Genomic DNA, 23,478 nt, shown 5'->3' with positions numbered 1-23,478 from the left:
GGAGTCATTTGACTTATGAATACGCTATAGTCGGTAATAATATGTTACATCCGACAAACTCTATGGCTTCACAAAGCTGACAAAATACTCGAACGTGTTGCGACGAACGAAATTACCCCAGTTACCTTTACGGCGGGGAAAATGTGTAAAATTTTAGCCGAAGAAGCGATAGTTCAACTCACATATAATCAGTTCAAGCTCTTAAAATATACTTATTTCTTTGGTCCTGATTTTTTATTTCAACGATACTTTTCATAAAAAAGATGATGTGACACAACATGTACTCGTGTACAAGTTATATAAAAGTAATTATGATTTTATTCATCCTAATGGAACATAAAAAAAAAAAAAACAACTGGACTTCTCAATTCAGAGCACCTGTAGAGTTTAACGGACGAAGAAGATCAATGAATCCTTACAACCAGCATCTAGGAAATTTTAAATCATTTTACCTTCGAACTCTGCCGGCCGAGGTACAACCTATGTACAGGGGAGCTCTCCAAGGAGGAAGGACTGGAACAGAGAACAAGAGCCGTTAGTTGTTGATGTCTCTGATTGGTTTCTTGTGGATGAAAGAAAATTTGTGATTGGTTAATTTTGCACGCCGGGTATTTTCAATTGAGGTTCGATCGATTCCAGTACAGTTGTCAACATATGTGATCGTAAAAGTTTTTGTCTTCGAAATGTAGCCAACATTTTGGGTTAAAGAAAGCGTTCTCTGTGACAAAATATTTAGATTGAAACAAGAACTTCCTTGTAGCATTTTCTATCGGCGATCTTTGCAGCCTTTTTATTAACAACATGATGGATCCGAGTCTTACACCCGTCCAAGAAAACTACCCACAGTTGCTGGTCAACAAAGTTTATTCGAAACGTGCTCAATGGTACAGTCCGTGCAAGAATTTTCCTAAATTACCTCTTTCTCCTGAACCTGATCCACCGACTCTAAAATTGACCCACTTTGCCGCGGTTCCTAAGATATCCTTTGGAACTGTGAAAGTCGGAAGCAGCAAAACAGAGCCGTTCGTGGTACAGAATCCACATCCATCGAGCCAAAGTTTGGTCTTAGAGAAATTTCCAAAGGACAAAGGTTTTACTCTAGAACTGAATGGAAATGGCATGGCCGAGGATTCTGAGGGAAACTGTTTATCGATCCCACCAAATGAAGAAATATTTTTGTCGATAAAATGGGAGCCAAAGGAAAGTGGAAACTGTCGCGAGGTAATTCTATTCAAGTGGCATAATTCTCCTCGACTGCAAGTAGTAGTGTTTGGGACAGCTTTGGGTCCAAAGAAGATAAAATCAGCAACTAAAAAGATCGTCAAGAAATCCGGACCAAAAAAGATCAGCAGAAAACCTCAAGAGAGCAAGGTAATTGGAAACGACTAGATTGGGATTATTTAATTACGGATAGGAAATGATAAGGAAGAAAGTAAAGAGAGTGCTGAGAACTGGTTACATTCTGTACATATTTACTATATTACAGGAAGACTGAAAAAATTAGGCCTGATACGATATTCATACGCGATAAGCATCTTGGATAGAGCTAGGATCAGTACTCTGATCATTTTGAATCACATTCCTCAACATACCTGTAAAAGAAAGATTGAATTCCTACAGCTAAGGCCATGCAGCCATCAAACCATTTAAATCTAACTTTCTTTTGACATGTAACACCTAATTGCTGCATAAACACGTGGAAGCGTGTGTGAGCACAGACTAGATTTTGACTGTAGACTCAATATTACATGTAACCAAGTTCTCAAAACTTAGGGAATAGGAACAAAGGATAATGTCACAAGAACCCAACTAGAACTCAATGTGAAAACAAATAAATTGCCTGATGTGAGGAAACCAAGCAATTAGCATTGGTTTAGCATCTGATGAGTCAATAGTATGGCGTGGCAAAGTTCTTGACCATTCACAGAGTGAAGTAAGAGAAAACTACCACAATCAATTGGAAGTTGTCAAAATTCAATCTGTTGGCAGGTTTTTTAAGGTTCTTAGCTCCTTGACTTGTTTCATTGTTCCCTTCCCCCCCTGAATAAGATCCTAGCACAAGTTGTCCATGTGAAGGCTCAATGAGATATCTCAAGTAACAAGTTTATATCTTTTATCAATTGTAATTTTAGAGAGTTGCCAGAGCTATCCTTCAGCCAAGCCAAGTTCCAAATACTCATGATTCAAAGGAAAAAAGGGTAACAGTCATTTGCAAACTTGATGGTGAAAACATTGATTATGAGAATGCACCTGTGGAAAATTTGCCAGAAGAGAATGAGCGACGTCATACATATCGTGTCACAAACAATGAAAAACTTGGACCACTCTGCTACACTTCTCCAAGTATATTTACTTCAAAGCTTACAAAACCTGCAACAAAGCCAGTCAGTGGAAAAACAAAGAAAACAGCAGTACCAAAGAAAATTTCTCCCATCTCAGGTGACTAAAGTTTAAATATTAGGAAACTTCTAACATAAACCCACCCACAGCGTATGATTAATTTTTTAAGGGAGGGAGGGAGTGCAGAAATCAAACATAGAATTCTTTTACTAGAAATGAAATTATTTTGTTGCATCTTCATAAGGATTTGGTTGTTGTTAATTACCAGATCGATTGGAGCTTCAAACATTTCCAAACTATTATTACATTCAATACCATTTAAACATATTTTTTGACAGGACCATTGAAAAAGAAGCCAAAAACTACAGTAAAATTGAAAGTTGCAGCCAAGGGAGTTGCTCAAAGAAAATTGCAGCTAGTTAAAACCCCCAAAACTAAGCTTCCGCGGCATCCAATGCCATTCGCAGCAAAGAACATGTATTACGATGAGAGGTGGATTGAGAAGCAAGAAGAAGGTATAACATATGCAATACAAGTGTTCCTAGACCTTAATCTGTATACTCTTCACCCTAAACCTCTTACAAATCACACCATATCGTTGATTTACTCAGGTATTATTGGAAATATGTTTATCATACATGGTTGGCTGGTTTTTTAACTATGTATATATATATATATTTTTTTTAATTTCATACAGGCTGCCACTAAATTAAATTCTACTCCATTTAGTATTCTTATGGTTAGGGGAAGAATTCATAACTTTGGTTGTTCGTTGGGATTTTTTAAAGTTGCAATGTTTGGTGCACAGTTTTTAGGACCTTCCAAAATTAGAGAATAGCCAATTTTCTCATCTCTCTTTAATGCAGTAAATGGCTTGAACCCGGGGGTAACGTGTGAAAGTGTAGTGTGATCATCTGGGTGAGTGTCGTCCTGAGAAGGACTGTTGTTGGTGGTGGTGACTGACCACAATATTGACTGGGACTCTGCGCAATGCCTAACCTACAGCACTGACTACTTTCAACGACTGACTCTTGAAAGCTGGTTTACTAACTTAGAACAGACTCCCCTAAACAGGTGTCAACTACTACTGGCCCTATACAAACGACTCATTCACGACATAAACATTACAAACGAACCGAACAGAATGCCTTAACTTTACTGATGGATCAAAACAGACCAATCACGACCGACTTACGCCACTTGAGTCTTACAGCCAATAACATCACGGCAAAACTGACCAATCATTTTACATGAACTGAAATAAGAACATTCTAATGACAACAACTATTTACTTGACTCTGATGATGACTTCCGCACAGGCTGTCGAAACGTCAGTCACTACCACCGACAACAGCCCTTTTCAGGACTACACTCACCCGGACGATCACACTATACTTTCACATCTCTTTAATGCATTAATTTTGTATGTAAAACATCATCAAGGGCATTGAAATTTCTGAAAAAAATTTGTGTCTTGCCAGAGGAAATGTGCAGTGGGGTGTCGTACAAGAGGGGTTTGGCTTAGCCTTTCATTGTTTTGTTGTCTTCCAGGTTTCACTAAATGGCTGAACTTTGTGCTGACACCACCTGACGTAACAGATTCCGAAGTACAAGCTGATGCCAGTAGAGGTAACTTTGCAGAGTACCCAAGCTTGCTCTATTGTACTCAACAAATAAATTACAAAGCAGGAATAGATATTTTTTGAAAGGTTCTTTTAATTTGAGAACACCTCATCGCAAAATGGGATACCATTTGTATATTGAGTGATCTTGTGGGGCACCCCAAATCCATAACTGAATTCATGGTTATTTGTTATCTGTTTGTTATCTGATCTCTTTGACCAGTTTGGACAAATCGTAAGTGTCCCAGTAGCTCTAGAGGAACACCTTCAGAAAATGGATACAAACCTTTTTATAAAAATATTTAATTATGTATTTTTAATTCTTATGAAAGGAAATATGATCCTTGGAGGAACTCAAGACATAAAGAAGTCTCAGCCTTTAGCCCCAACTAAAGAGGCCCTCTCCCTTAGGGCCTACACTGCTAGGCGTAAGATGGCCCGTTTAAGAAGGTGTGCCTGTTTGTTGTACCAATCAGAACCCTTGGGGTACATAATTAGAAAGATTGAAGCCGAGGTGGAAAATGGACGATTTACCATCAGACCAGACAAAAAGTTACATGCAGATTTAGGTTGGTTTACACATTTGACATAGCAGTGGTAAATCAAGAATTACAATATAGATAGTTACATGTAAACCAGACATATGCTCTATAGACTTAACTGTCAAACTCAGGCAACTGCGAGCCTATGAAATACTTCAAAATTGTTTATTCTGTTGTGACCTGTTTCATTCAAGATGAAAACATGCCAAGGGAAACCACAAAGTCACAAACTAATTGCAACCCACAGTGTAATTATTTCACATCTGATTTCTGATTTGCAGAATCTTATGCATATGTCAATAATCCAGTTTCATTTTTTGGTTCCAATCCATTTCTAAAGAAGCCTTGCTGACTTTTGTTAGTGTAACAACCCTATTCCCCTTTATGCTGTGTTTTCCTGGAGATCCACATATGCAAACCACTTATGCATAAAAAAAGGGAAAAGGGTGTGGTTAATGGAAGGCTATGGAAAGTGAACCCTGTGTGTTGTTATAGTAACAAAAAAAATAGTGGCAATTCCCTGCATGTCTCCAAATTCTGGAGAGATGCAAGTTTAGGATGATCAATGGGAGGGGCTAAAATATGCCCTCTGAAAGCATTTCACTACCCACCCTTGCTCCTATTGAAGGAAGTTCTGATGGCATCACTTTGTCTCCTGTGTTTTTCAGGAATCAAGAAGCAAGTTACTGACATGATCTTGTCTTACAACCCATTATGGCTGCGGATTGGACTTGAGGTAATGAAGATGGTAACAAGACACTGTCTTGTCTCAGGAACACTCTCGTTCTGCTCCGTGGCAGTTAGTAAATGATCCCAATGACTGTAGCAATTTTTGAGTGAATTAAGGTCTAGTTGCTTAACCGTGCTATGTGACAGGGTCCGCGGAGCGGATTTTCAAGTGGGGGTACTAATGCGAATGCGTTAGCATGAGCCAACTAGGGGGGGCCATGCTTTCCCGGGAAAATATGAAATCAAAGTCTTCTGAAATGGCTAGAAATGGATCTAAAACTGCCAAAAGTGAAGTTAATTTTCAATTCTTATAAACAACGAGTAACAAACTGGCCTTCACATTTGACCAAATTTAAATGAATAGACTAACTTCTAAGTAAAAAGTGTGGTGATCTAATCAGCCAAAAAAGTGTGGGGGGGGGGGGCTAAAGTCCCCCCAGCCCCACGCCCCTGCGCGGTCCCTGTGTGACCGATCTTAAAGAACTAGCTTCACCTTCCTTAACAACATGATGGATCCGAGTCTAACACCCGTCCAAGAAAACTACCCACAGTTGCTCGTCAACAAAGTTTATTCGAAACGTGCTCAATGGTACAGTCCGTTCAAGAATTTTTGTAAATTACCTCTTTCTCCTGAACCTGATCCACCGACTCTAAAAATGACCCACTTTGCCGCGGTTCCTAAGATATACTTTGGTCCAACTGTGAAAGTCGGAAGCAGCAAAACAGAGCCGTTATGGTACAAAATCCACTTCCAATGAGCGAAAGTTTGGTCTCAGAGAAATTTCCAAGATCTTAAAGAACTAGCTTCACCTTCCTTAACAACATGATGGATCCGACTGTAGCAATTTTTGAGTGAATCAAGGTCTAAGTGTTTAACTGTGCTGTGTGACCGATCTTAAAAAACTAGCTTGACCTTCCTTGCCAACCTAATGCAGACAAGTGGAACAGTCCAGCACAAAGCTTCCTTTTTCTGGTGTTGTTAAATTGTAGTCAGCAGTCGGTTCAGAATACCTTTCAGTTGTTTGATTAGTGATCACCATGCAGACATTTGTTTTCACAGCTGAAAAAAAAGTGAAGATTGTGAACTGTAGAGGTCTGCTAACTTTCCTCGGCAAGATAATGTTTTTTTCTCTCTTACTTTGTCCTTTCAGGGCTTAAAGTATTTAAATCCTCTTCCATTTTTTTGTATTTTTTCAGACCATATTTGGTGAAATTCTCCCTATCCACTCAAACGATGACGTAAATGGGCTGAGGCGTTTTATCACAGACAGATTACTTGGTAATCCGGATATTGCCACTGCATTTGCACATCCACAGGTCCCAGGGTTGTATCGAGAAGGTACATTCAAATAGATAAAAAAAACTTCTTTCTTTTTCTGTTTTCAACTGCGCTTACACTGGAGTTGAAAAAGTCGTGGAATTACACAGTCATTTTCCAGGCCAAGAAAGTAATGAAATTTGAGGTCGTAGAAAGTTCTGGAAGATTACTGAAAATTACGTTTTGAGTACAATAAAGAAAAACTGCCTTCATTGTTCGATCGTAATGGAAAGTCACTTAATTTATGATTTTAAAAGAGTACGAATCCCATTTTTAAAAAGTCCAATAATGTTTGTTTGTTGTGCTTTCGCGGCAAGCATCCTCATTCATTCTTGATTTTCTGAGCCGTCAAGCTGATAGCGGAGCCCGAAGCGTGCGCACAGCGTAGCACCATAGCTAGGAACATTTGGCGACTTATGAAATGAAAAAATATTTTCCAACAGAAGTACGACTGTGCGTCCATTATGTACGCTTTTTGTTAAGCACGTACGACCAGGAACACTGCAGGAACATCCACACAGCGTTACCATTTTTCAGTGGACAGCATTGATAAGAGCCTCTTAGATGCTATTTTTTTCTATACCCCATCAGGTTACGTGGAGCAGCTGGGAAAGTTTACCCTAAAGAAGTTTCTCTTGTTGGTGTTGTTTTTGGATCGTGCGAAATTGACACGGCTTATTGATCATGACCCGTGTCTCTTCAACAAGGATGCTTCATTCAAGGTTTGTGCGCGCACTAACGAAGCAGGTCGTTTATTTGAACCGGCACGGGTTTCTGTTTGGTGCTGTAAACAGGAAGGAAAATCAATTTTTGTGAGATCATCAGTTATGACTTTGCATGGCATTCTCTCAAACTTAACCAAATGTTGTTGGATGGACTTGAATTTACAAAGATTCTTATCAATTTCCATTGTTTGTTTGATTGTTTATTATTTTTTTTATCGCAGTCAAACCGCAGTCTTCTACTAACGTTCTCCCGTGAGTATCTTAAGGGAGAAGGTGACGTGACAAAGCACTTGAACTTCTTGGGTTATTCCGTCACGCATTCTCAGGTAACAAAATCCATGTGAAGAATTATAAAATCGACTTCAGATGTTTGAAACTGGGCTTTTGAATTAAAAAGTTAATTTAAATATCAATTTCAAAATTTCTTGCCCTCCAGAGACCGATCGACGAAGTGGATTACGCTGTGAAGAACATCGCGATAGATCTTAGAGACGGTCTGCGTCTAACGTGAGTAGTTTCAGTCTTACCAAGTTGGGTACCTACGTTGCGATATGAAGTTGTGAATTCTCTATAGCACAAATCGCCGTTTAGATGAGACGAAAAATCCAGAGATTGACTGTTGTTTCCTTTTTAATACTGCAGGCGCGTGGTTGAGCTTTTGACCCATAATTGGCAGTTGTCAGCAAGTCTTCGTGTTCCAGCCATTTCCAGATTACAGGTAGTAATTCAGGAACTGTTAGTAATAATAGATATATTTTCAATAAAATGTCGAAATTCATACGGATTGTTTCGGTTTTGCTTCACTTTGCTCTTTGATTGGTTCAGAAAACTCGCGCTAAGCTCTCAACCAATTTGATTAAAAACCAGAACCCATTACGACTTGGCCAATCGCGTTTTTCCTGGTGCAGTTTGCTTATTTTTACTTTGAATTCTCATCGGCTTCTCTATGAAGTTAAGGACAAATCTTCATAAGCAAATGCCACATAACTCTTTGTTCAGTACCTTGAGTATTTCTTCAACCTTTTCGTTTTCAGAAAATTCACAACGTGGACCTTTTTATAAACGCATTGAAACAAAGAGGCATTCTTGTTGGAGGAATTCATGGTAAGACTATTTTTTTTCGTGTGTGAAGTAGCGCATAGGAGAGCACGAGGAGTCAATAGTCTCGATTTCCTTGTGTATATTTAACAATTGGTTCATGCTTTAGCGTGCACTATCGAGTTATGGAGCACGCGGGAAGTTTGGAGAGCACGAAAGAAGAGTAAGAGTTGCCCGAGGCGATAGCCGAGGGCAACTCTAGCTTCTTGAGTGCTCTCCAAACTTCCCACGTGCTCCATAACTCGATAGTGCACAGCTGAAAGCATGAACCAATTGTTTTAGAACATAGCCGGTGGAATTGTGCATCAAAATCCGACGCGAAAAACGGACAACAATATCAGTTGAAGCGAATCGTGACGATGCTGATGCCGAGTCTCCTTTTCCTTTGTTTTTCTCTTTTTCTGCCTCATTTAAGAACTCTAGCCCAAGGGAAAAGGTCGAAACATTGTCTTCCTTTTCGGACTAGTAGGCCGAGTTTCTGTTTGTATCCATTATTGTCGCGAAATGTATTATTTTTCCCCGCGCTAACAATGGCCGCTCGCGCGAAAAAAAAAATTTCTGGCGAAGTCGGATTTGCTGACGCTATCAGCGTGCACTATCAGGATTTTGAGCACGCTTACGTACAGTGAATTTGATTGCGCGACTCTGCTAGCTATGTTCTAAATCTCCATTAGATCGCTAGTTTTGGAAACAGTGAATAGTACGTTTCAAATTAAGGATATGCCCATTTGTCTCCCGCCTTCCTACCGTACTTGCGCCGCTTCATCTTCGTGTTAGTCCATTTATTCGTTTAGTTTTTCTTTTTGCTCAAAACTCGCATTTTCTATCACGGTGGAGGATTGAGACACTTCGCTAGAACCATAAAACTGCTTCTCCTGCAGGTTAAATTTCATTGCTACTTTTATCAGGTGGTGCCATTGATGCGCGCCATATCGTGGATGGACACCGAGAGAAAACGCTTGCTTTGCTGTGGCAGATTATTTTTCACTTTCAGGTAAGTTTTACTTGAAAAAAACGTTAAGTTCTTATCAGCGTTGAGCTCTATGCTACCTGAGATTATTCCAATTCTTCTACCATCGAGTGACTGAATAGGGATACTGTACAGTAAAATCCCCACCCCTCACCCCAGGAACTTGTCAAGTTCCTCTGACAGTTTCCTTGATGTCTGCTCATACTCATGTGTGGCAAGGGCAGTTTAACAGTTAAAGGTCTTGCCCAAAAGGGCTCCGCCCATTTAACTACACCTTTAATTGCAAGATAAGTACGATGATATCATATTTTACTATTAATATAATGAGTTATTTTTTTCTTAACACCGCATTTTCTCTGAAAACCTTCTTACAGGTAAATGTTCTTCTGAGCGAAAAACTTCTCAAGGAGGAAATAGCTCATTTAGAGAGTACCAGGCTTCTCCGCGATCAGTTAACTGCCGCTGAGAACTGGATTGAGGGAGACGAAGCAGATTTCGTCGGAAAACGTCGGGACTCGTCAGACCTGTATTTCCAGTCAGACCGGTTGCGCTTGCTTTTTAAATGGTGCAAGATGGTTTGCAGATTGTACGGCTTGAAGGTAAGACTGTAACTTAGATTTAACTATGCTTTACTCGAAAGCGTATGTTGCATGTAAAGGTTTCCAGCTTTGTTGTCAATCTTCACAAAAACCAGGAAAGAATGCAAACCAGTTACAAGGTCACCGTTTGAAGCAATTTTATTCTCATTCCTTTAGATCGAAAACTTCACTGTTTCATTTTCGGATGGTCGTGCTCTGTGCTACCTTCTCCATTATTATCACCCCTCACTACTCCCCCGGTCACTTATCAAAGAACAAACTAGTTTGACCCATAATCCGGGGGTACACGACACAAGTGACAGTGAGGGTGAGGAAGGATTGGGAGTGAACTCATGGACTGCAATATTCAGCCCGGGTAAGTTTTTTTAATTCAGTTTGGATTGCCTTTGAGGAAGTTGTAAATTTATCTCACAACGATGATCGAATTGCTATCGAAAAAATTTTCTTTTATCCCCGAATTTCAAAACTTTAAGGCAAAGAGTTATTAAGAATTCATATTCCCTTTATTCTTTCAGGTTGTGGAACAAATTCGTTTCTTGAGGAACTAAAAAACAATGAGCGCGAAAACTTCCGTACAATGGCAGAGAAGGCGAGTACAAGTACAAATGCTATAGATTGATGAAATGACTTATCTTTTTTTACGTGAAGGGTAATATTTTTGGGCTATGAGAATGTCACATTCGGAAGAAAAGAATTTTCGGCTGCTACGAAGACGATCCTACGACCTTCCGATAACTACCTTTGGGTATGAATTATGGAATCCCACAAATTTCCTTTTCTGGAAAGTTAGGAATTTAAATGTGAGTCATGGAAAGTGATTACGTATTGAGGTTTTGCTGAAAAACAACGAAATATTCCTACCCTATATCAACGTTTTAACAGTATTTTGAGACCAACTTTTTTTTATCGAAGCTCTTGGGAAACATCAAAGAGATCCTTGAAAAAATCACGGAAAGATATAGAACCTTATGATATTGAAAAAGCACGAACTCTGTAGTTTGGAGACTCTTGTTCACGAGGGCAATGAATTAGCTTCATTTTACGAATGCTTGTGCGTTTGTCTGCTTCAGGTAAGAGAACTGGGTGGAGTTCCTTTGATGACAAAGGCCTCCGACATGTCTTACACAATTCCTGATGAGAAGGTAAGTAAATGCATTTTTTTTACAACGGCTTAGGACTTCTTAACATTCCATTTAAAACCCAATGCACTTTATTTCTTAGGTTGTCATTACTTATGTAGCTTATCTGTGTGCGCGGTTATTGGATCTACGCGAGGAGACGAAGGCTGCGCGCTGTATTCAGATGGCCTGGAGACGATTTCGCCTTAAAAGGCGATTGGAGCTGAAAAAGGTTGGCCAGTGTTACGTGAACCTTAAAAAAGTTGATCTCCATATTCACGATAATCACCTTTATTTGCTAGAGTTTTACTTCGTTTACTGCGTTTTCTCTTATATAACATTTCTGTTTTCCTTTTGTTTTTTCTAGAATGTTGCGAAGATAGTTGTTTCTATACAGGTACGACATACTTTATGAGACAACTGTAAGAACTGCAGTTAGTTGGAAAACATCCTTTTTGTATTGCGTACTCCATTTTGCGATGATATTTCAACTTTAGAAACACGCTTTTGTTCTAGCAGAATTGTTCAGCTGAAATGGCATTGTCTTCTCTCACAGGCATGTGCCAGAGCCGCTATGACGCGACGTAGATTTCAAGCCATGAGACATTCTGCTGTTCTTGTTCAGTCCGTGTTTCGTGGTCACCTGGTTCGTCGACAACTTCGTGCTCATCGCCAGGCTGTGAACTGCATCCAGACCCGCTACCTGGCCTTCAAAAAAGGTCGAGAGGTCCTAGAATGGTACAGAAGCCTCCGAAAATCTGTTTTACGACTTCAGCGTATTGTATTGGCCAATCAGAAGAAACGAAAAGGAAGGAGAGATCGGGCTGCGAAAGTAGTACAGTCTGCTTGGAGAGGATTTGCGGAGAGGAGGAAGTTTGTTGAGCAACGAGAGGCTTGTATTCGGATTCAAGCCTTCATCAGAGGAGTCATACAGCGTAGGCGATTTTTGCTCCTTCGAAACTCGACTGTGCTTATTCAGAGAATCTTCAGGGCATTGGTGATTGAGAGAAAAGAAAGGAAACACTATCTTCATTTGAGGAAGTGCGTGATTTTGCTACAATCGTTATACAGAGGTATGTGCGATCGAAAACGCGTGAAGCAAATTCGTGCGGTTATCACAATTCAAAGCCATGTGCGTGCGTGGCAAACTCGCACAAGATTCGTGTCAATGAAACATGCAGCTACCATGATACAGGCTAACGTTAGAATGTATCAAACGCGAAAGAAGTTTGCACGTGTGAAAAGTGCAACGAGAACTTTACAAGTCCATATCAGAGCAGCTCTCCTCGGACGGAAAGAAAAGATCAGGTACATGAATCAAAAGTCTGCTTGCATTAAGATCCAGTCATTAATCAGATGTGATCAGCAAAGGAAGGTGTTTTTAAAGAAGAGAAAAGCCATCGTAATGATTCAGTCCATTGTCAGGATGTGCCTCGCAAGGTCACGTTACGGAAAGTTGCTTTCATCTACTGTGAAGATCCAGAGAAGATTTCGAGAATTTCTTTATGCGAAGAGTGTACAAAAGAAATTTGTGCACATGAAGCTATCTGCATTAAAGATCCAGTCATACTACAGAGGTTACAGGTGTAGGAAGGAGTTTACTCGAGTCAGGTTGGCCACCGTTACCCTTCAATCACTAACGCGTCGTTTTCTAAGTAGAAAGAAGTTTTTGGCGCTAACACATGCTGCTGTTGTGATCCAGACGCACTACCGCGCTCTACAACAGGGACGCCGCCAGAGGGTCGAGTATAACCGCATCCTTGATACTATTGTTCAACTTCAGGCTTTAGTCCGGGGTAACATTGGCCGTAGACGTCTCATGGCCCAACACAGATCAGCTACTCTGATCCAGACTGTCTACAGAGGGTACGTTTCTCGCACAAGGTATCGATCATCAAGACAGGCTGCTATAAATATACAGCGTCGTTACCGTTCGCTTCTCCTTGGCCGCCATGCTCGTTCCAATTTCCAACGCCTCCAACTCGCATCAATGCAAATACAATCTTACTTCCGCGGATTCCGAGCAAGGAAACAGGTCAAACGTCTGCGAAGTGCCGTGAAAATTCAAGCTGCTTATCGTGGATACCAATCCAGAAAGTCATACAACATTTCTCGTAACTGTATTATTCATGCTCAAGCATTTGCTCGTGGTTATTTAACGAGGAAATACTACTACGAGCTCAAGAAAGCCACTGTGATGCTACAGAGTCGGTACCGTGCCCGCGTGATTGGCATGCGTCAGTATGTTAATTATCACGTGCAACGCGGTGCCTGCATCGTGATACAAGCAGCTGCGCGTGGCTACCATTATCGTAAGAGATACCTTGAAGTGAGGAACGCTGCGATAGTCATTCAACGAAAGTACAAAGCTACAGTTAACTGTAGGAGCCAACGGGAACGTTACCTTGCTAGTAGACGTGCAGCGATTCATCTCCAGGCTTGCGTGCGTGGATGGCTAGACAGAAGACTGGCGCGAAGAGTTCGCGCGGCAAGATTGATCGAGGCGACATTTAAGATGCACAAAGCAAGGGAAGAGTTCCTCGCATTTAGAAGAGCTGTTGTGAGAATACAAGCTCAAACACGTATGATACAACAACGGCAGAGGTTCATTAGCTTGAAAAAGGCAAGCCTTGTAATTCAACGGAGGTATAGGGCGACAATTCTCTGCAAGCACGATCAACTTGTGTTTCACTTCATCCGCGGCGCAGTCATCACTTTACAGATGGCTATAAGAGGATACCTCGTGCGAACGAAGCTTCGCAACATGAATGATGCCGCTGTGAAAATCCAGGCTTGTTTTCGCGGGTTTCAGGCGTGGAGACGATATGAAGCTACTAAGAGAGCTGTGTTGATTTTACAGCTGCGATGGCGCGCTTGGCTTCTCGGTCGAGCAGTCGCTCGGAATTACAATGCGTTAAAGTCGTCTTCTCTCATAATCCAATCAAGTTATCGCCATTACAAGGTGCGACTTAATTTGAAACGTAACCAGGCAGCAGTCAAGATCCAAAGCGCCTATCGCCGCTATGTGTGTGCCTCCAATTATCTTCTCCAGAAGTCTTCTGTGGTTGTTATCCAGGCAGAAGTAAGACGCTACTTTGCACGACGATCCTATCTAAACCTTCGTCACGCTGCATCTATGATTCAGCGCCGATTCCGGGCTCAGAGGGACATGCAGGAGGCCAGACAGTGTTTCATTCTCCAGAGGAAGGCATGCATTGTGTTGCAGACTTGGATTAGAAAATGGCAATGCAGACGACGATACAATGCTATCAGATCAGCAGCAATCACCATCCAGCAACACTTCCGAGCTGGCGTTAAGTCTTATACACAAAGAGAAGGTTTCTTGCAGCTGCGGGGCGCCGCTGTTGTCCTACAGTCTTACTGGAGAATGTCCTCGGCCAGGAGAAAATACAAGAGAGCTCAGGATGCTGCCATTAAGATACAAGCTTTTGCGCGCATGACGAAAGGAGTTCGGGCTTATCAAAAGCTCAAGAATGCCACCATTTCATTACAGAAGATTTACAAAGCTAATCACCTTTGCAAAAGGCAGCGTCAAAGTTACGAAATGATGCGTCTTGGCGCTATCGTCATACAATCGCATCTGCGTGGATTTAGAGCAAGACAGCGTGTTGCTGAAATGCTGCTAGAGAAACAGAGACGGCGAACAGCTGCCCTGAAGATTCAGCGGTACTACCGTGGATTTCGCCTCATGGAGAAAACTCACTTTACCTATCACGTGACCCGTGGTGCAATCATCACTTTGCAGTCTGCTTTCCGCATGGTTCGTGCGCAGAGAGTGGCACGCAGGCTCAGAGCTGTTGTTAAGATACAGGCAGCATATCGTGGAACAGTCAAACGTAGAAATTTCTTGAGCGTAAGGGAAGTTGTTTGCAGACTGCAGGCAACAGTGCGTCGCAATCAAACCAGAAAGCAATTTGTAAGAACACGAAAATCAACCGTTGCAATTCAACAACGGTACAGAGCACAAGTAGCAATGAGGAAGATCTCTGCAGAGTATGAGTGTCTCAGACGCTCTATAGTCCTTATTCAGTTGTATTACAGAGGTTACTGTCAGCGGAAGTCTTATCTTTGCGACCGACAAAAGGTAGTGCTGGTTCAGTCTTTGGTACGGATGCATCTACAAAGGACGAAGTTTCTTCATAAGCGCACGGCAGTCATTGTCATTCAATGTCGGTATCGATCGTTCATCATCGGCCAGGGCGTCCGTCTGAGATTCCATCTGATGAAATGGGCAGTCACTAGAATCCAGGTAGTTGAAACGGACCATTCCTTCTCAGATGTTTTTATTTGGTTGTAGGAAATAATACTCTTGGAAAGTTCCTAGCCCCTCTCAATGAGGAAACAGGAACTGTTTTAATTTTAACTGGTTACTTAGTGAAATATTACGAGTAAGTCATGCTGAAGTAGTATTTCCTTTTATTTCATTAATACACAGAGCTTTTACCGAGGTTGCCTAGTAAGAGCTGAAGTGAAGAAACTGAGATCAGCCATACTTATTCAGTCTCATGCACGAGGAATGATACAGAGGCAGAAATACTACCACGCTAAACATGTCGTGATCAGAATACAAGCCTTGACAAGGGCCTGGTACTATCGGAAGAGTTACTTAAAACTTAAAGCCGCCACAGTCTTTCTGCAAAGAAAAGTGCGAGCCCAAATTGCCTCACGAAAGGAAAGAAGAGAATTTCAAGAAATCAAACGTGCAGCAGTTACTCTTCAATCCTTTTACCGAGGCCGGAAGGCTCGCTATACTGTTCGTCAACTGAAGGCTGTGATTCAGATTCAGAGATGGTTCCGGGGTATTTTGGCAGGAAGAACAACCCGTGAAGAATATGAAAGACTCAAGGATGCTACTGTCATATTGCAGGCAGCTTTCCGTGGATACCGCGGGCGGATGGCCGCTCGTAAAATGTTCGCTGCTCGTGTCATTCAGGCAGCTTTCAGAGGATTTATCACAAGAAGGAAGATAAAAGTAAGAGTTTCTTTTAGATACGTTTTCATGTGTTTAATAACTAAAGTAATAAACAAGTTTACAACTGAAGTAATAAACGAGTTTATAACTGAAGTAATGAACAAGTTTAACTTTTGGTTACAATGTATATATGAAGTTCATATATTTTGAACTGCGGTATTAGATACGTAGTGGATATGTATGCATAAATAGCGCTCTCTACTGCGAGGATCGTGCATCATTCGTAAGTTTAGCTTTTGATTATCAGTGAACTTCGATCACTTGACTAACAAACAACTTCTGAATTCACTCTCAGGAGTTCACACAATCCTTTCAAAGGCTACGCTCACCCAGATGGTCAGACTCACGTTCAACAGTTACTCCTGGGTTCAAACCAGCTATTGCATTTCTGAAAAAAAAAAACGCATTACTTAATTTAAGTCTTCAAACGTTAACCTGAGTTTTAGTTCTAACTGATCGCTACTGTTTTTGCAATACTTGTCTTTACCAGTTTCAGAAGGCGCAGCGTTTGGTACAGTTAAACAAGTTTGCGTCAGTTACATATCTTCATCTGAAAGCCATCAAAATCCAGCGGTGTTATCGGCGAGCACGCGCGATAGCCGTGGCAAAAGCGCGTATGGATGCTGTTCTTTTAATCCAGGTATGATCGATCATTCGAGAACATTTTGTTGGCACAAAACGACAAAATTTGTTGCTGTACTTGTATTGTTATCTGCATGCCTGTTCTTTGTCAGAGAGAGAGAGAGAGAGAGAGAGAGAGAGAGAGAGAGAAGTTCGAGTTCTTTAGTTATTCTTTGAAGTCAGTGATCCCTTGGCTTTAATTTTATACAGCTGTTCTATCTAACTAGGAACTAAGTAAGGACAATGGTCTCACAAGAGTGGCTATGTTTTCTTCCCTCAGTGTTGGTGGCGGGGTGTACTCGAACATCGGAGGTTTACCACTCTTCGCTCAGCCGCGGTTATTGTACAGAGAGCAGCGCGGAGGAAACTGGTGACGAAAAACAAAAGCGCAGTGAAGATCCAGTCCCTTATCAGAGGCGTTTTGGCAAGGAATCATTTACGAAAACTTCAGAAATATGCGCTGAGAATACAGGTAAGAAATACGCCATTTGTGTTGACATAATTTGTCTAGTCCTCACTTTTTGTTAAGCAATGACTACACGAGATGTTAGTATCGCTGATTTCTTTTTCTTTCTTTTCTTTTGAAGGCTTTGTGGCGAGGCTACCGAGTTCGGCGTGAAGAGTCATCCCTAAAGGTTAAAAGAGCGCGAAAGCGGATCAAGTCCGCAAATGCCGCAGCAACTGAATCAATGAAGCTTTGTAACCGTACAAGGTCCGCCCTTGACTTCCTACTGCAGTGTAAGAACATCAGCAAGATAGTGGGGGCGCTTGTCAACCTGGGTAAGTTTTTTTTTTAACCTGGGTAAGTTACACGTGAAAAAATAATCAGTTTTTTAAGGTTATCATGAAGTCTAATCACAGTAAGAAAAAATATCAAAAGGAAGCTGAAGATCTCAAAACAAATTATGTGTAACAAGCCTGAACTTCAAGCGATAAAAATTCGAAATAAAGCTGCAATTACTTTTTGTTTTGCATCTTTTGAGATAAACACATTTTTCCACGACAAATTCCAAAAAAATGCGGTTCCAGTCAATACCCACTAATTGACCCTTGCTCACCATAGAGTCTCCTGTAGCTCAGTGGTTAGAGCATCCGACTAGATCACGGAGGGTCGTGGATTCAAATCCCATCTGGAAACTCGATAATTCGAAAAAAAGTTGCAATTACTTTTTGTTTTGCATCTTTTGAGATAAACACATTTTTCCACGACAAACTATTCGACAAATTAGCGCTGTCGGTCGAAAGCTGCATGTAGCTTCTACTCCGAACGGAAAGCTGCGTCTTCCTAAGAACTGTGCCATTAACCGTTGTCATCGTTTGTATTTCAGAGGTTGTAACTCGTCTGTCAGAGGTTTGCTGCCAGCAGGTGGTGAAAGATGGTGCACTGCCTGTTATATTCAAAGTAATCAAGAAGTGCAACCGCAGTTTACCTCACTTAGAAGTCATTAAATATTCCATATCAATACTATTTAATGTCGCAAAGGTAAGAAAAAACGTCCCTCTGCTCTTATGAGCATTAACCTTCATCCTTTGGAACAAACGAGAACGTGACAGAGATAATAAAAAATCTCCAGCATAATTATTAGCTGTCTTCTTTTCCACAGTACCCGTCAGTTTACTATGCTGTTTATGAGCAACCAGATTCCATCGAAACCTTGGTTGAGCTACTAGCAAACTTCCGAGACAAAACTGTCCTCTTCGCTAAAACTTGCTGCCTTCTTGTTGTCTTATGCCGAGACTCATCCATCACTCAACATATTCTCAACATGGCAAAGACTATAGAAGACATCAAGAGTGTTCACAAGATAGCGGAACGAAATCACAGACTGGAAGCTAAGCGAAACAAGGTTAACGAGAAGAGCGCCTGCCAGTTTGCCCCACCCACGCCTTATAAAGGAAAGAAATCGAATCCAGTAAAATGGCAACGACGGCTGGATATGGTCCAGGATCCTTTGGAAGCCGTAAGACTGCTCGTGAGGAAACTGGGCCTAGCTGGGTTTGATGAATGAGAAATTCCTTTGTTTTTAACCCACCATTTTTAATTCGTTACTTTAAATTAAGAAAACACCCGTTTTATTTCATTTATCTGTATATAGCGAGCGTTCAGTTTTAGCGCACTTTAAACTGCGAGCATTTACGTCATATTCGCACATGATGCGCGGTGACTCTTGAGATGGGCCTTTTATTTTCAACATCCGCGTTTTATCTGCTGTTTAAACAATCTCACTAACTGGGTACATTTTTAAAAGGTCGCACGTCTTCTTGAAAGCCGCAATGGATAATTGCATTTAAAAACATTGTAGCTAGCAAAATATTTAAAGCTATGTAGTAATGTTAAAATTGTAGTTCTTAGTTCATAGAAAACAAAGCTAAGAATCATGATGGGACACTTCACGCTCTGCTTCATGAAATGAGACAGTTTTATTCCTACTCATTAACATCATTCAGTTGTACTTGGTCATCTCTTCTGAAAATACAATTACCCTGAAGAGAGTAAAACAACCATGCACATTCTCTGTTTGCCTTTGCTTTCTTCGCGTCTCAATCAGCTTATTTATCCTTTGAGTGAGGTCGAACTACTCGTGTTCAAAGACTAAAGCAAACCTTGTCCTGTCTTGACAACTTGTAAAAACTGTATCCTATAACTTTCCCCAAGGAAGCTAGACGCTTCCGTGATACACACAACGTTCGGAGGTGTAACATCAACAATAATGATGTCACGCTCGCTCTTGCTTCAAAAGGAGGCAGATATTTGAAAAAGATTCAGTCATAGGTGCGCTGGTTATGATTTCATCGCTATCTTCCTGTTTTTTGTTTTACGGTTTTTAATGCCCTCGTCCTTTGGTAGAAATTCAGTTACGCTTCCCTTAACTTTTTTCGCTGGTTCACTCTTGCTAGTTTCCTGTTGGCGAAAAAAAGCTACCATGTTAATGTAAAATTGAATGATGAATACCGAGCCAGTCAGCAAAAAAATGTGTTTTGTTCCACTAGACATAAGAAGAGAAACTTAGACTGCCTACCCAGGGCATTTAAAGTAAAAACTTGGTACATGAAGAAAAAGAGAGAACGTGGTTGCATTTCAAATTAGCCGGAGTTGACATCTGTCATTGAGCAAGAGCGTAATTCTTGCGTTGAATACTGATAACAAAATATAGGCGCAGGAGACAAAAGGGAAACACTGCTAAAAAAAAAAAAAAAAAAAAAAAAAAACTAAAAGCAACTTCAGTTAATTCTTATTCAGAATGTTGACTCAGAGGAAGTTACTTCACCTTCAGTGTCCTTTTCAATCCAGTTTGATTTTTTCTCTCATATGTATCATCCTCATCTGAACACAAAATCAATTGTTAGAAGAAAGGTACTCCAAAAGGGACTTCAATTACAAAAAAAAAAAAACAACTACAACAACAGCATCAAAACAAGAACGAAAGGCTTGTACTTAACTTGGAAACACATTACAAAATAATTTTCGTTTCATTAACGGTAGACTGAGAGGAGTCCTTCTGTCTCTACAAAGTACATCGCGCGAGTTCAAATCAATCAGGAAGAAAATGGAAAGAAATGTTTTCGTTTATTTTTTTTTTTTTTTGCGTCGCGCGACACACTTCGCAGAGAAGAAGTAGTCAAAAAAGTGACAGTTATACACTACAGAGCACAATCGTCAACTCATACTCGGAAAACTGAGAAACTTTAATAGCGAGCTGACGTTCTTCTCAGGAGAGCGCAGACACAACTAAACGCGAACAGAATAAGACTTAGAACAAAAAAAAAAAACCCACGATATTACGTATGAGCAGACCGCAACTTGTTGAAAATGATTCTTAGGCCAGCTACTAAGCTCTCAATTATGGGAGGAAAACTAAGAGTATAAACTAAATTTTCGTAACATTTTCCTATCATGGTACGCCACCTTCTGATGAGAACTCTCCACCAGAATCACCCTCGTCCATCTTTTCCTCTTCATCCCCTTCATCAGGTTCTGATTCAAGGTCAGACGGAACCCACATGTCTTCATCTGCATCCTCAGATTCAAGTTTCTTGTCCCTTTTAACTGACACAAGAGAAGATCATTCAATTTAGTTTGAATTTCTAATAAGAATCCCCAACGATACAAAAGCACACCGAAGCCTTACGTTTCTCCAGCGCCCGTTTGAAGCGTTTTCCTGTGATGTGTCTTTGAATATGATGTGGAACATTGTTAATGTATTTCTTGGTCAACTGGCAATGTAACTGATTGCTGCAAGATTTGCAATGTTCAAAACCATACAATTACGAAACACAGTCTATGTTTATGACTAAAGATTCCAACAGTAATATTCTAAGTGCCCAAAATGCTTCCTCCTCTGAGAGACAACTGCTACATGGTGAATTTAGGAGCAACTTGAACAACTGGGATCCATGTCAGATCTCGGTTGTTCTTCCTGTAGTTAACTATTGTTTCCTTGTATATCAGCTTACACTAAAGAAAGCGACTAGAAGTCTGGCAATGTGGGTGACTGAGATAATGGGTATATAGTCACTCTACTACAATAGACCATTGACAATCCCCTATTTTTGTTTTCTTAAAGTTGGAGAATGAACAATCAGGAAGAATAGGAATACGAATGTTAAACAGGACTCCCCTTTCTCCAAATTCAAATTATTCCATTGTCTTTCCGTCACAATCACCTGAATTGGTGCATCAAGTTAGGTTACACTGCAACTACACTTAAACTTTCTTGAATTTTGGATCCACATTGGAAGATCATAATAATAACCACCATTTCAACTGACACGGCACTCATACTCTTTCTTTTCACAGTTTTACATTCCAAAGTTCTGCAGAAAGGGGTGTGGTTTCCTATTGTAAACATACACCCTTACTGGAAGCATAAAAACCATCTTCTAGGTTTTGTACTCCTGCCTTTACTAACAAACATATCATAGCATAACAAATATGATTTCATTACCCCTTTTTTCCACTTGGCACTAAGTATTCCTTGTATTCTTCATACCCAGGGGATTCATCAGGAATTTCCTTAATTAGTCTCTGATACTTCTTCCCTTTGATATAGTTTTCAAGGTCTGGCAGTCTGGCTGGTAACTCATGTCCTGTTAATTTACATCTGATCTAACATCACAAGGAAAGAAAGCTCGTTAAAGAATTTAAACAGCAAGATGGACTGCACTGGTTGCATGAGCAAATGCAATTTCAAAACTGCTAACCCTAAGAAGTATGAAAGCTGGAGATGTTCGATTTTAGTTTCTGCCCTACATCTGCCCTCCCACCAGCAACCCACCCTCCTCCACCCCTTGGACCCCTACTAGTGATTAGCAGCATCTGATTTCTCCTCACATCACCACCTCTGAATCACTAGTGAAGGTCAAGAGAATATAGGAAACAATCACTAATTAAAGAACCCCTTGATTGTTAAACAAATTCTCCTTGTTAGCACCTTAGGAAATCTATGAAGTATAGTATAGAGAATATGCATACTGATATTAGGGTGTTACAGTGTTGAATTTGTTATATGACCCCTTATTCCCAGCTTCTTTCTCTCAGAATCAAAAACATTTTACAAATATATAAAACCATCCTCACAAAGAAAACTCAAGTAAAAAAATGTCCAAATCAATTTTTTTCATGGAGATTTAGGAAAGCGAATGAAAGGCAGAGGTATTCCTTTTATTTGCGTGAGACTCTCTTATAACCAGGAAGAGTTGGCTGACTATAAATGCTCCAAGAAGCACCCAGGCCACCAAGATAAGATGTGGGGCTCTTACTCAAGGTGGGTGCTTGACCAAGGGGGTGGGGGTTGGAGAAGTTTGATCATTTGTTATCACAATATTTGATAATAAACATCAACATAAACAATTAGTCATTTTAAATAGTTGATGTTAGAGTTCCACCAGCAGTTTAGTTAGAATCCCCACATATTTTACCGTATTTAACATTTTCACACACATAACAAAAGTACAGTATGATTGTGCAGGGCTGGTAGAGTGTAATTTTACTCTACAGTCAAACCTCAATTATCCAAATTTTTCGATTATTCAGACTTACTTCTCTGGTGCCATTATCCAGGAACAATTATATTCATATTTTTGATTATCCAGACTCTTGAATGTGTGGACCAATAAAGTCCAGTCCCCACGCGTCCGAATAATCAAGGTTCGACCGTATTCATTATACATCCTCAGCGGTTTCGGTTTCAATACTGAGAGGCTCAGGCGTGTATTTGAAGAGCACACCTGTGATAAATTTAGGCTCGTCGAGTGCACTCTTATTAAAAAGGGGTACCCATTCGAGGAGAGGTATTAATTTGACAACTGAATTTGAGATCTACTCTTTTTAGTTAACTGTAACATAATGAATTTCTACCACGATAACAAATGTGGCCGCAAGTCACGAGCGGATAATCGTTCTTCTATCTAAGTAACGATCAAGTGTTAAAGCCCAAAGTAGGTTAGATAAGCATAAGCCTGTTTCCATTTTAGGAGAGTCGCACAAGTCCCTGTAGTCACCCGTTCAGAGACAAACCTCAGTTGTACTGTTTCTAGTTCAAACGTGCCGGTGTAGATTGTCACATTTTCTGAAGTCCATCCGAATTGAAAAGAAAGTGTCAAAAAGAGACTAAATTATTAATCAAAGAATTCGAATACCTTTTCTCTCATCTGGTCATCTTTGAAAAGTTCAAAATGGGGATGATTTGCCAAGAACTTCTTGATGTCCTTTCCGTCCGCCATCTTGGATTGCGCTTCGACTTAGCATCGAGGCTTCAGTCAATATAATTGTCGGGCTGGGGGTGGGGAGGATTGTCAAACTG

The 23,478-nt window shown here is 40.5% G+C and overlaps 2 protein-coding genes across 2 annotated transcripts; one reads left to right on the top strand and one right to left on the bottom strand.

Moving 5' to 3' along the window:
• The first annotated feature begins 634 nt into the window (after positions 1–634).
• LOC111343854 (uncharacterized) lies at positions 635–19,189 on the top strand. Its single transcript, XM_022951045.2, has 26 exons — positions 635–1,371; positions 2,133–2,439; positions 2,679–2,855; positions 3,892–3,969; positions 4,295–4,531; positions 5,173–5,240; positions 6,431–6,572; positions 7,143–7,273; positions 7,498–7,602; positions 7,713–7,783; positions 7,919–7,994; positions 8,311–8,380; positions 9,283–9,368; positions 9,719–9,943; positions 10,100–10,298; positions 10,459–10,532; positions 11,014–11,085; positions 11,165–11,293; positions 11,429–11,458; positions 11,618–15,331; positions 15,518–16,054; positions 16,545–16,694; positions 16,956–17,147; positions 17,263–17,455; positions 18,004–18,158; positions 18,280–19,189. Exons 1-26 carry the CDS (start codon positions 802–804, stop codon positions 18,682–18,684), a joined length of 8,193 nt encoding a protein of 2,730 aa, XP_022806780.2. The 5' UTR covers positions 635–801; the 3' UTR covers positions 18,685–19,189.
• Positions 19,078–23,446, bottom strand: LOC111343855 (uncharacterized). The gene is made up of 6 exons (XM_022951046.2): positions 23,315–23,446; positions 21,622–21,782; positions 20,806–20,909; positions 20,583–20,723; positions 19,945–20,000; positions 19,078–19,577 (listed from the first exon to the last, which is right to left on the bottom strand). The coding sequence occupies exons 1-6, from the start codon at positions 23,396–23,398 to the stop codon at positions 19,458–19,460; spliced, it is 666 nt and encodes a 221-aa protein (XP_022806781.2). The 5' UTR covers positions 23,399–23,446; the 3' UTR covers positions 19,078–19,457.
• Positions 23,447–23,478: the final 32 nt, after the last annotated feature.

The sequence above is a fragment of the Stylophora pistillata genome, chromosome 4 (assembly GCF_964205215.1).
Source record: "Stylophora pistillata chromosome 4, jaStyPist1.2, whole genome shotgun sequence".
Classification (NCBI taxonomy): domain Eukaryota; kingdom Metazoa; phylum Cnidaria; class Anthozoa; order Scleractinia; family Pocilloporidae; genus Stylophora; species Stylophora pistillata.
This window is presented reverse-complemented; position numbering and strand designations above follow the sequence as displayed.

Coding starts and splice junctions, on each gene's coding strand:
- LOC111343854 (XM_022951045.2), top strand. CDS start 802: ATGATGGATCCGAGTCTTACACCCGTCCAAGAAAACTACCCACAGTTG. Junction 11,294..11,428: donor GGCGATTGGAGCTGAAAAAG/GTTGGCCAGTGT, acceptor TGTTTTTTCTAG/AATGTTGCGAAGATAGTTGT. Junction 17,456..18,003: donor GGGGGCGCTTGTCAACCTGG/GTAAGTTTTTTT, acceptor TTTGTATTTCAG/AGGTTGTAACTCGTCTGTCA.
- LOC111343855 (XM_022951046.2), bottom strand. CDS start 23,398: ATGGCGGACGGAAAGGACATCAAGAAGTTCTTGGCAAATCATCCCCAT. Junction 21,783..23,314: donor ATGACCAGATGAGAGAAAAG/GTATTCGAATTC, acceptor TTGTGATGTTAG/ATCAGATGTAAATTAACAGG. Junction 20,001..20,582: donor TGGAGAGTTCTCATCAGAAG/GTGGCGTACCAT, acceptor TTTTGTGTTCAG/ATGAGGATGATACATATGAG.